This window comes from Lampris incognitus, chromosome 4 (assembly GCF_029633865.1).
Source record: "Lampris incognitus isolate fLamInc1 chromosome 4, fLamInc1.hap2, whole genome shotgun sequence".
Taxonomy (NCBI): Eukaryota; Metazoa; Chordata; class Actinopteri; order Lampriformes; family Lampridae; genus Lampris; species Lampris incognitus.
Genome location: NC_079214.1, coordinates 17,647,413 through 17,661,046, shown reverse-complemented (window position 1 = coordinate 17,661,046; position 13,634 = coordinate 17,647,413). Strand labels below are relative to the sequence as shown.

Sequence of the window (13,634 nt, the reverse complement as noted above, 5' to 3'; positions counted from 1 at the left end):
AAAGCCCCTCTGGACACCCCAAAAATTCTTCAGCTGTTAATATCTCATCACTGGCTTTTCCTTGATCTCTGTCTCCATGTGTCTCCTACATGATCTGGGCAACACATTGCAATTGTGCATATCTACAGGCTCCATCTGTGAAGGGTTTAAGGAGGGGGGGAATCATTCTGCATTTTAACAAGGACTCTGGGACGTGTTGAGAGGGGCCTGAGAGCATGACAGGTTAGCATCTATATTTCAGTAAGCCCTTGAACTGTAGCTCACACACAATGGGCCAACCCGGAACACAAACAGCGCACAACATTTCATTACTCCTTTTTTTTGTTGCTTATGTCGTTCTATACTTAGCCGTTGCTCTGGAGTCTAAACTTCATACTGACCCTAACAAAGGGAAGATGGCCCGCAAACATCCTTTCATTTAATCTTGAATGATTAAATATGGATTTTTTTGGTAGATTGGTAGATGGTACGGTAGATTTTAAGAGGGAACAGAATCGTCACTGATGAAGCGAGTGCTCAGTTGTCCTTGCATTTGTGAATGTCTGTACTCGTGTTGAATGTGCAGTGTGCAGAGCTACTCCCGCTCTCTCTCTTTTCTTTTTGTTCACAAACCTTCTCTTCTGGCCTCCTCACAGCTCTCCTTGATCTTCCTGCGGCAGACGGCAGCCAGGGCGATGAGCAGACCCAGCAGACACAACGCCAGACTCACAGTCACCCACAGAGCCACTGGGGGGAACACCATGTTCTGACCTAAAGCAAAGGGCAGGGGAAGAGAGAAAGTGGGTGTGAGCAATCATTTTCCCCTTTATTGAGCTACAATAACACTGTGTCTGTTGCTACTGCTGTTCTATTGTTTCATCATCAAACATCTCCATTATACTGTCAGTCTCTGTTGTGAGAAAACAGCATTATTATCACTATTACATTTTAAAGAATAATTCCATTTTTTTACAACCTGGGTCTTAAGTTTGTAATTTTTGCCATCATGCATATCGGTTATGATATCATTTTACTCACTTGCTTCAATTTGGAGATTTTGGACACACAGCCACTGCTGGACTTAGCTTTACAACTGTGTCTTATGGGGCATCTGAACATGGGTGTCAGAAATGTTTAAAGAAGTCCCATTTAACCTAGTTATCTAAACCATGGATTTAGGAGTGAAAAAGGAAGTGCAAGTTGAAAATTATTACCAAACATGTCCAACATTATTAATGCTTGATTGCATTGCTGAGCTATTTCCTTGTTCAACCTGCAGGAATAACCAGCTTTATAGTAGATATGAATACTCATCAACTAACTACGCGGCTACTGCAACTGAGAAGTCATAGATAATGAGGAGTCATGCAGTCTGAGGGACTATGTTTATCTATCTGTGTTTTGTTGTTGAAAGGACAGGTGTAAGGCGTGTTCGGTTGCCCTCTAAGACACTGTGTAAAATGATGTCCTGAGGTGGTCCATGTCCACAATCTCCAAAATGAAGGTGGTGAATCAAATTATGTTGTAACTAAAATGCCAATGACAAAAACAAGGAAACTAAGTCTTAGGTTGTAGAAATAAAGAATTTTCCTTTTAAACATATAAATATAATTATCATCGTCATGATCATAAACATTGTCATTATCACCATCAGCACCATCATCATCTGAGCAAGTAGATGAAGATGAAAAATAGATTAAGATTAAGATATAGTTTATTAATCCCCATGGGGAAAGTCATCCTCTGCATTTTAACCAACCTAGCTGCATAGCTAGGAGCAGGGATAGGGCAGGGTGTGTCCAACCTTTGAGTAATTAGATTGAGTAGGAAAATGACTGCTGTCCATTTAGGACATCGAAGCCTCTCAGTCATACCCAGATGGCAGAGCGCTTACCATTTGCTGCGGACCGTGTTTTCCCTTCACTCATACAGCACTGGCACAGCAAAAAAGGGACGTGGGCGCTAACTATCCCACCCCTTGCCTTCTGTTTAATTTTGCTCAAACATTTGATGTTCTGACGCTTTATGTTGAATACTCTAACATTTCTGCATGGCCGTGATTTAATCGTCACTGTGACAGTGCATTAAATGTCAAAATTTATTGATATCATTAAAAAAAGGCAACACAAAGATATTGTCTGATGGGTGCAAAGATAACGGACATCTTAGTGACAGATCTGGACTAAACTCACTCCAGAGACAATTAGACATCCAAGTGAATGGCAGTATCTTGGCAAATGGAAAACCAGTGAGGTGAATGAAAAGAAAACAGAAATGTGGTCAGCAGGACAAAAAAAAAAAAAACCCATATCAGAGCCATGGATAAATTTCCCTAGGGTATTTTAAGAGAACAGAGAGAACGGAAAAAGAAAACAGTATAACCACTAAATAGTTGTGAGTCTGGCTGTAACACAAACAGTCCTCCCTCAGAAAATGCTTGCTCCAGGCAGATAATTGAAAAAAAAAAAAAAAAAGAAAGCCTGAAAATTGACTGGCATCGGAAAGATGAAATGATGAAGCATTTGTAAGGACTTGGCATAGGCTGTGAGGACAGGCGGATAGGCTATGATATTACACAGCCAAGATGGAGGTCATATAGAGGTGTCCTCTGGAGGCGGACGATTCTCAGATGGGAGTCTAATCTACCGTATGCTGAGGACCAAAAAGGTGCCAGATTATTCCATGATATAAACTTAATGAAAGGCTGTCGAGGGGACAGAACAATTATTGACTCGGGCATATACTCGAAGACAGAAAACGGCCATCATCAATTGCAGAGCAGTCTTTCCATTCCTTGTTCAATCTGTTACAACTTTTTTTTGAATAAAGTTGACTTTATGTTGTAATTTTTTTTTTCAGATCTCTCCCCCCCCCCCCCATTTTCTCCCCAATTACCCCACTCTTCTGAGCCATCCCGGTCACTGCTCCACTCCCTCTGCTGATCCAGGGAGGGCTGCAGACTACCACATGTCTCCTCCAATACATGTGGAGACACCAGCCACTTCTTTTTACCTGACAGTGAGGTCTTACACCAGGGGAAGGATCAAGCTAAATCCCCTCAGTCCCCCCCCCCCCCCCCAAGAACAGGTGCCCCGACCGACCAGAGGAGGCACTAATGCAAGACCAGGACACATACCCACATCCGGCTTCCCACCCGCAGACACGGCCAATTGTGTCTGTACGGATGCCCGACCAAGCTGGACATAACACGGGGATTCGGACTGGCGATCCGGTGTTGGTGGCAATGGAATAGACCGTTACGCTCCCCGGGCGCCCCATGTTGTAACTTTTGTGTCATGGTTATCCTTGTTGGGTGACACATGACAGTAACAAATTTTAAAAGATAAAGGTCGCATGGCTCATTATTTTTCATTAGGACCATTTGTTGTTTAGGGAATTGGTGTATCAAATGACTAAATTATTCTGGGTTTAGGATCACTAAATCTACTACCCTGTTCTACTATAAATATCTGTGTCTAAAGAACACATCAATACTAAAAGCTCCATAAGGATTATGTTAGTGCTCAAACCAAGATAAACAACCAAATGTCAGGGAGAAAAGAAAATCTAGAAAGTCAATCTTGTCATTTTGATAAAGCTACGTACGCCTCCCTGTGCTAGTCATGACTGATGATGCGGTGGCTCGCTGTCCACCGAGGCCTTTGCTTTGCTCTATTTAAAGAATGACCATCCGAAAGCTGGTTCACACTGACATCGAAAGCGAAAAACACATGTATGAAGGGAGAATACTGAAAAATCATACATGAGCTGTCTGCATCTCGCGACAATAGGCCAGAAAAGTAATGAATGTGTCCGGGCTTCTGTGAAACAGAATATTGAGGATGTGGTGCTCTACCCACCCCCTGAATTCTCCCTCTCCCCTGGGCCAGACTGATAAAGACAAATGCCATAGTCCGCTATCATTTCTGCGCCAAGGCCCAAAGGGCTAGAGGATCATATTTTTCTTTTTCTCTTGTTTGATGATGTGATTTTGTTTTCTTCAGAAATAGATTTGTCTCTAATGGCTCTGTTTACCTATCCTCTCCTTCCCCTTTTCCCCTAGTCCCTTAGTGCTAAGGTGAGGATGGAGTGCTTTGGGCTGTGATGTCACATTACCCAGAGTCTGCAGACTGCAGAGCTGCACCAAAGAAGCAATACTTGACTCTGTATTGAGCACAGGCACAGAGGTACTGAGACTGTATAAAACCCACTGGAATGTGCATTAGCTGAGTCGAAATTTAATGAACAGCACCTAATGATAATGACATTCAACCCCGGACAACTCAACCCTGTGTGCAGTTGAAAGAATATGATATGATATGGCAAGGAATTAATAAAAGCAATGTCTAGTTAATGTCAGCTGATTGTAGGATGATCAATTCTAACTGCTTGTAAACACAAACGGTTAGGGACTGAGGTACCTCAGTTTACAAAACACCCAGTACTGTATGTAGAGCCAATATACAGATACACTTTTTCATGGGAGTTTTGTTAACTGAGGAAAAAATTGAGACGCTACATTAGCTGCGTTTCCATAACATATTTTTATGCGAACCCCCCCCCCCCTTTCTCCCCAATTGTACCTGGCCAATTACCCCACTCTTCCGAGCCATCCCGGTCGCTGCTCCACCCCCTCTGCCGATCCAGGGATGGCTGCAGACTACCACGTCTCCTCCGATACATGTGAAGTCGCCAACTGCTTCTTTTCACCTGACAGTGAGGAAATTCACCAGGGGGACGTAGCACGTGGGAGGGTCACGCTATTCCCCCCCAGTTCCCCCTCCCCCCTGAACAGGCGCCCCAACCGACCAGAGGAGGCGCTAGTGCAACGACCAGGACACATAAACCATATCCGGCTTCCCTCCCGCAGACACAGCCAATTGTGTCTGTAGAGATGCCCGATCAAAGCAAAGGTAACACGGGGATTCAAACCGAAGATCCCTGTGCTGGTAGGCAACGGAATAGACCACTACGCTACCCAGATGCATTTTGAAGTATGGCATTTGAAAAAGTTTATGGAAATGGCAAAATGCAAAAAAAAAAAGAATTCTCAATTTCGCAAAAAAAAGTTTCTACACTAGCTTGAAGTGGTTTTTGCCTTTTTCAAATAAGGGTTAATGCACTAAATGGGATACGGGAACACCTTTGCCAAACAAGTTCTGACATAGCAAACATTTAACTCATGTGACTGATCAGCTTTTTTGCTGTCGGCGTCTTCCCGGATATTCCCATAACGCGCATTTCTTTGTCTTCATCTCTGCACAGTGTGAAACATGGCCAATAATAGCTGACATGAAAAAAAAAATTACAACTTTCCCAACTGAAACAAATTCCTGAAGACCTCTCTCCATTTCCTCTCATAGATGGCCAAGACGACTGGTTTTGTTTTTGGTTCGCAACCTCTTCTTCTACTCCGTTTGTTACAGCCATGCGTAACGTAGCCTATACCGCCAACTTCTACACTTTGCATAGCCTAGTTTATTCGCACCAGACCAGTTGATGAAAACAAGCCTAATTCGCGTTTTGGGGGTTTTTTTGCGACATTTCAAAAGTTCACTTAAAATTTGTTTGACACTAATAGAAACACGGCTATTGTGCATATTTCAGTACATTACAAGACCATGAGAAGCAGAGTGCCACAGTTATATGGCATATTCCATTTCTCTGTGATTGCTCTTATGTAATGTTTGATTGGTGTCATTTTCTATCATTAGCAACATATGTGGAGACTGTAGCGACCGCACAGTTAGCATGCTGAATTCTCCCTACAGTTTTGAGTTAGAGAAGGTGGTGGTTCCCAGTAGGTCCATTGTGAATGATAAGAAATCCCAGCAGACAGCAACAGTAAAAATAGATATCTAATGGGTGCTGGCAAGTGTATGAGAAAACACCACCTCAATATGGAACCATGAACACGGGTTATATGACCAGTGAGAAATGCGGCTCCCTTGGTCTCTAGAATACACTACAGCGGGCTCACAAGGGGCCAACTGGGGCATCTGAATGTGAAAGCCCAGATTTGCAGGTATTTTTAAAAGTATGAGTGGTTTCTCTCTATCACCTTATGTGGAATAAAATACTCCAACTATGACTCCCTGGCCTGTCATTTGAGTTCTGCAACCCAGAGATGGTGGAGATCAAAGCTCGTTTCTCTTCCAGCTGTCAGGCCAGTTTTACCTGCTTGGACAAAACCCAGCCTCTTAGACTGCGACCATAAGAGAATAATGTCCCTTGACAGAAGCATGGCTTGAAGCTAAAAGCATCCCTAAGGCTCATCGTGACAAGCTTGGGGGATGTGGAAAAGGAAAGAAAAAGTCAATCAGGGTTTCTTTTTCACTTGGAAGATCAACCAAAGGCCTGGCCTTTAGAGCAGCTGCCAGGCAATGTAAGAAAGAGAAAGTGAGAGTGGGGACAGGGGCCTTTGGTGGTAGAGCAGTGATCAGAGAAAAGCAGGCTAGAACAGAGGCTAGCCCTGGGGTTGAGCAGCGCTAAGGCCCAGCTCTGCTGGAGGGCCTATACAACCCCGGAGACCAGAGAGGCACAACCATCCCCAGGCCTGCAGACTTATAACACACAATGAGTCATATGGCAGAGCAGGAGAGATTTATCTTGGGACAATATAGGGCAGAGAGGCGACACTAACGTGAGTGAGACATAAAACTCAGCCTTACAAAACAGCAGCTCACCTAAATCACATTTATCCAACACTGATGAGGTGATGGATGGATGTGCACAACCTCTGCAGCAACAAACATACTTGCAGACACTGGTGATCTAAACCTCTTTATTTGGTTTCCTCTGTTTAGCACCTCAGAGTATGGAGATTGGCAGAGACAAAACCAACACTAATGGAAAGAAGATGGCTGTGGTGTCAGAGGACAGGGATTAGCCAGAATAAAAGACATGGGCATGAATATTGGGGCTACAATGAACAAATTAATTTGAATTTTTTTTCAGCTTCAATTACCAGCCTTTTTAACCATTAGGATGTCCATCAAGGACCTCCAAAATCTCTCCATTTAGCTCCAGCATCAAAGGCTCACACCAGGGCACTTGGCTCTCTCTGAATTTTTGTAAGAGCACCTATCCTCTGTGAAAAGACAAGAGGCTTACTGAGTGAGGAAAAACTTGGCAAAAGATGGACGGCGTCAGGTTTTTGTCCTGTCAGCATCTTTGCTCTAAGCCCCTCTACTCTCTTTTGGCATTTCAATAAATTGCTTTTCAACTAGATGCTAGCTTGTTTATTGGCATGCAGAGAGGCAAAGCACACCTCTCTAAGACAACCTAGTGGCCATTTACACCCTCAATTTGTCTGACATTAATGCCCTTCCCTTGACACCATGGGTTCATGACAAAAATGAGTGTTTGATGTGTAAACGTGCACATTAAAACAGAGTAACAACTGCATTCATTGGAATAGTTTCTAACTACCCCCTTTTTCCTCAGAGCAGGAACCATAAAAGCCATCTGGTGGCATGAGTAGAGGTAGTGATGGGTACAGTGAGTGAGGGACTTAGTGAGGGCTTAAGCCAGTGGTTTTCAAACTTTTTTCAGGGGACCCATATTTTCCCATTGATTATCAACACGACCCATATAACAATAAATCTAATTGTACATGCAATCAAACCAAGCCTAAGAAAATACCACAGTAAACATCACTTAGTTAATGTGAAGGGTGAGCCTGCCTATTCTGCATGATCTGACGCCAATCTGGTTCGCAGGATGAGAGGGCAACGCGCATGTCAGGTACAGCGTTCAGTCAGTTCCTTTCCTTTGTCTTCATCTTAGTTAGAACAGAAAATCTAACTTGGCACATGTATGTCGTTGTGAAAGGCAATAGCAACAAAATGCTCACTTTACTCAGCACTAGATACTCATGGGAGAGGCCAATCCAGAATGAGGATAACTTTTCCGTTTTGTGGCGTGTTTTCAGCATGCTGTCACAGGTCAGGTGCAGCAGCTCAGACTCCTCATTAGGAGGTAGATTTAAGTCAATCAGTGATTCCGGGTTTTCAAACTCAAAGGGATTTCTCACCCACCTCTTTTCTTTCAAAATGTTAAAACTGCTCCTGTGGAAAGTAGTGAGCGAAATTTCTGATCAGTGCAGCCAGATGTGTCTGAATGAGGCGTGTCAGGTCAGCAACCGTTTTCTTGGACACATCACTTTCTTTGATGCACCTCATCATAGTGGGGAACATGTAGATGCTGGCGCTTTTGAGTCACGCTTGCCACAGTTTTAGTGACTTTTGGAAAGTTAATATTTGTTCAGTGTCTGAAAAACAAATCATCATCCCTTCCTTGTAGTTTTAGAATAGAAAAAATGTCAGCAAGATAAGGCAGGGTTAAAAGTCATTTTTCATCACTAAATGAATTAGCTAGAGGTGAATGTTTCTGAAGAAGGAAAGCGTGTATTTCGTCCCTCAATTCATACACTCGGCCAACAATCCTACCTTTTGACAACCATCGCACATCTGTATTGAACAGCACATGTGATTGCTCCGCTCCCATTTCCGAACACAGGGCCTCGGAAAGCCGACTATTGAGAGCACTGCCTTTAATGACGTTCACGACTTTAATAATGTCTTTCAACACCACTTCAAGCTCAGGAGGGATTCCTTTTGATGCCAATGCTTCACGGTGAATAAAACAATGATTACAAACAATGTTCTGTCCAGCTGCATTCATAATCCTTCTGACAACTCCGCTGTTTTTGCCAGTCATCTTGGCTGCCCCATCACTGGTAATGCCTTTGCAATCAGCCCAGTCCATTCCGCATTTTGTTACCACGTAGGTATTTAACTTGTTGAAAATCTGTGCACCTGTCATGCTGGTTGGTAATGTCAAGCAGCACAACAGATCCTCAGCAAATTCACTTTGCCAGACATACCGAACATAAACCAACGTCTGTACTTTTGTCCGACTGTATTGAGAAATCACCCGCTGACTTTAATTGAGATATAAGCTGTTCTTCTAAATTCTGAGCAATACCGCAAATTCGAAGAGACACTGTGTTATCACTCAGTGGGATCTGTTTCAGTTTTTCAGCTGACTTCTCGTCTATAACTGTGCGAACCATGTCTACTGCTGACGGCAGTATTAATCTCTCTGCAAGCGTGAGTGGCCAACTGTAATTTCTCGTTGTATGTTATGTTGCTGCCAAGTACCTGAGCTGACGATTTAATTTCTTGAGGCTTCCTTTGAAAAAAGGACAAAGGTTTATCCACCAGATCACCATGACAAGAATGTAATTGTCTTCCCAGTTTCGTGGGTTTCAAACTCTCATTCGCCAGCTTTTCCCCACATATAACGCACATGGGTTTTGCATCCTGACCTGCGTTTGAACAGTTGACAAAGTCAAACTTTAAAAAATAGTCCTTGTATGTCCTTGCTCCCGATTTCTGTTTTTTTCTTTGCAGGCCCCAGAGTACCAGTACTCAGTTCATTGCCGATATCTGTGCTACTTTGTCCTGTAGATGTTGTTGGCTCGGCTGGCTGGCTAATGTCAGCTGCTTCATTTTGATCCTGGGTCGTCGGCGTCTCCGACCCCCTTTTTCTTGTAAAAAAAAAAAACGATCGATGGCAATGCTTGTCCTTGGCCTGTTCATCTTTAGTTTAATTGGAGTAACACCAGTCTAAACTGGTAGCTAAACATCTTAGAATGGAGTCTCAATTTTGCTAGCTAGCATAAATGTAGAACATTGCAATGTGGGATCTGGCTGCGTCAGGATAGGAAAAATATCATACTTGATAACGTTTCACATAGCTAAACATTAGGATAGATCGGGCATTGTGTTAAATTCTCTGTGCAACAGCAATACGTCATTTTTTAAACTCCTGAATGTGACCCACAAATGGCTGCGATATCTAGAGAGCTTGATTGATTGCACGTACGGGGCCTACTGATGTGAAATATAATTTTAAAAAAAAATCTGTCAACCAAATCAAATTTGCCGACCCATTGTTAATATTCTGCAACCCATCCGAGGGTCGCGACCCAGGGTTTGAAAACCACTGGATTAAGCTATTGAAAGACTTAAGTGATCAAATCATGGCGGGAGAGAGAGAAGAAGGGAGGGGCGGGGCAAGTGATCAAGTGTCTGTGTAGGTGAACAAACAAGTGAGTAAACAACTATGTGGGTAAGTAAGCAATTAGCCAGTGATCAGGTGATTGTGTGACTGGGCTAGTATCTGAATGAGGTTTTTCTGCATTAGTCCACTCTAAAATCATAAGCTGCCTCTGAAACATGTCTGGCTGCTTTTGACCTTTCTATTGTGAGATGTATGTTGGCTCAGGGTCCACAGAGCCACTGCTACACCGCAATGGATACAGCACGTTAGGTTGGTATGGCGTTATCACCTTGTCCATTAAACGAGCACGGATGTTGATTTGATCGATCAACATGTTAGTTACTACTCCCTGTAGTCCAGTAGTCACATACCACTGCAAACCCTCAACATAAGACATAATGACTAAGCTTGAGTTGGAACAGGAAGGCCATCAGGCCTTTGCACCATTACTGCACATTGACCAAGAAAAGGTTGCTGTGGAAAACACTGGGATGGGATTCTTAGTAATTCAGCAGTTATACCTAATGCTCTGTATCAGGAGCATTCCAGTTGTCATCCTTTTGAAGTGAGACCTAGCTCAAATATACAACAAGGGATCGGGGGCATTACACAAATTACCTGTGTGACTGAGCAATACTGATACATATATACATCTCAAAATATATTTGAGACATTTTTTACAATAAAGTCTCCAAAACATCAATGGCTTTTAGAAAACACACTTTTTACTTTGCACAAATGTTAACCACACTGTTGCATCCAAGTTAGCTAGGATCTCTTTGGAATTAAAATTATGCTGTTGTAGGGAACTTGAGTGGCACAGTAAAATACTATGCTCATGTACCAACACTGAGGTTCACGGCTTGAACCTCAATGTTGCTCAGGCAAGTCACTGGTAATACAACTGGCAACGCTCCCAGTTGGGGAGTTGGTAGGAGTAATATAGTATACTTACTGAGCACTTTATTAGGAACATGATACTAATAGTGGGTAGGGCCTCCCTTTACTCTCAAAACAACCTCAATTCTTTGTGGCATGGATTCAACAAGACGTTGGAAACATTTCTTTGAGATTCTGGTCCATGTTGACATGATTGCATCTCGCAATTTCTGCAGTTTCTTAACCGCTGTTATGATCAGTAGAGGTGGACGCAAATGCAGACACAGACAATGGAATCAACTGCTGGGATAGGCTCCAGCGTCCCGCAACCCTGAGAGCAGGATAAGCCGTTTGGATAATGGATGGATGGATGGAAAGGGGGTTATTATAGGAATAGGGGGAATGAGAATGGCAGGCAAGGCAGAAAGTAGAGAGGTGATGGCGTATGACAAAGCTGGATTGAGTTGAATGGTAGATGGCAAAGAAGAGTTGAGCAGGACAGACGGACAAGAAAGTGAGCGTGGCTGGCAGAGGATAAACAAGCAGGCGAGGCAGGCAAGCAGAGGAACCAGAGAGTAGTGATCCTGGAAGCACAAGGAGATGGGGTAAATACAGATAACACAAACAACACAAGGAATGACTGAATATACAACTGCAGAGCGGTTGAGAACGAGAGACTACAACAGTAGTTAAAACAATGATCTGGCGATGAGTGGATGGAAAACTGGAGTAGATATACTGTTGAGTTGATAAGTTGATGGAAGGCAAGTGTGCAGGCTGGGCGGGCAAGGTGACTGAGCCACAAATCAGGAGGGAGATGGAGAGTGCTAGGGAAGGAAGCCATGCAGACAGGGGAAAACAGCAACCGGGAAAAAGGTAAACACATAGAAACACAAGGGAAAAACCTGGAGACACGGCCGGGGCCGTGAAAGTGATACATTCATGCTATGAATCTCCTGTTCTACTACATCCCAAATGTGCTCCATTGGATTCAGATCCAGTGACTGGGAAGGCCATCAACAATGCATTTCCATCCGCAGAACTGCTTCTCACTGAATTTTTTTTCACACCATTCTTAGTAAACTCTAGTGACTGTTGTGCATGAAAATCCCAGGAGTTCAGCAGTTACAGAAATACTCAAATAAGCCTGTCCGGCACCAACAATCATGCCAAGGTCGAAATCACTGAGATCACATTTTTTCCCCAATCTGATGGTTGATGAGCACATTAACAGAAGCTCCTGACCCCTATCAGCATGATTTTATGCATTACACTGCTCCCACAGGATTGGCTAATTAGATAATTGCATGAATGAGCAGGTGTACCTCTTCCTAATAAAGTGCTCAGTGACTGTATGTCCCACCATTGGTATTAGTGACTCCTACAGGTGGTGGGGCACTTGTACAGCCTTGGGTGGACCTGGGGGTAATATATGTCAGCCTCTGCAAAAAACTTGTTAGCCTGGAGAAACCTGCAGATAAAAAGAATCAGTCAGCTGGCCCCACGAATATAAGAGCGCACATGTGGGAGGTCTGCGCCCTCCTGAACCGCCATATGAGTCATGCAATGGTGGGACGTTAGGAGAAAAGGGAATTGGACATGCCAAATTGGGATGAAAATACAAAATTATTTTCTCTTTTTAGCCTTTAGAAAGTAGTGTATTTTAACTGCATGTTTATATTTTGAAATTATTTTCAAGCAGGTCTGCTCACAGATCTGTTGAGAGTTTTTGAAAACACATATAGTCTTCCTCTATCTATCTATATATAAAACTTTGTTAAAAGAAACACTCAATGGTAGGGAAAGTGCTCAACAAATAAGGAGCCAAATAATCCAGTGAGTCAAGTAAATTCTTTATGAAACAGTACAAGCCTGTTTCATGCCATAAGCAATCATCAGCTGTCAATAAAGCTACTCGAGGAAAGGACATACCATTTACTGCCTCGTCATGCACATCACGTGCACAACGACCAATGGGGAAGGGAGAGGTGCAACATTAAAAAATTCAAAAACACGCTATCAGTAATGGCCCAAATGGGGGGGTGTTGGTATTTGTCAATTGTCATGATTTATTTATAATTACAAAATAGGTGCTTATATCTATGTCTGCAACTGCTGGCCAATTCATTCCTGTTATTCAATGTGGACATTTCTGGTTTGCATGATAAAATATTTTTCAGTTAGACATAGATTGCACATTTTACTACTGGTTGAATTTGCTTTGTTCTTTGAGAGGATTTTCCAGGTGGTTGAATAATTAAAAGTTTCTGTCTGTCAATGACAAAATATAACGGCTTAAAGATGTTACATTCTTTAAACGGTTGTTTCTAAAGCTACATATTAAACCTCTTTTTGAATGTTCCCTGTTCGACTGACATATGTTTCTATTTTGCCTCATGCCCCCTTGAAAGAAAATGGCAGACGAAAGGAGTTATCTACCAAGCTACGGTGACGAGAAATGACAACGGCAAAATAGAGACAGCTGATGGGTGCGCGACACACGAAACAAGCTTGTACTGCTATGTATTAAATGTTTTTTTCCTACATATATATATACATACACATAAATATATAACTTTGTTAAAAGAAACACTCAATGGTAGGGAAAGTGCTCAACAAATAAGGAGCAAAATAATCCAGTGAGTCAAGTAAATTCTTTATGAGACAGTACAAGCCTGTTTCATGCCATAAGTAATCATCAGCTGACA

At 42.8% G+C, this 13,634-nt stretch overlaps 1 protein-coding gene across 2 annotated transcripts in view; it reads right to left on the bottom strand.

The window, feature by feature from the left end:
• The window catches only part of cd276 (CD276 molecule), a 130,355-nt gene that overhangs the window by 49,333 nt on the left and 67,388 nt on the right, over positions 1 to 13,634 (bottom strand). For both annotated transcript variants that reach the window (XM_056278618.1, XM_056278617.1), the window contains exon 5: positions 613 to 750. In XM_056278618.1, the coding sequence (XP_056134593.1) occupies positions 613 to 750 (138 nt within the window). The remainder of the gene's footprint in view (positions 1 to 612; positions 751 to 13,634) is intronic.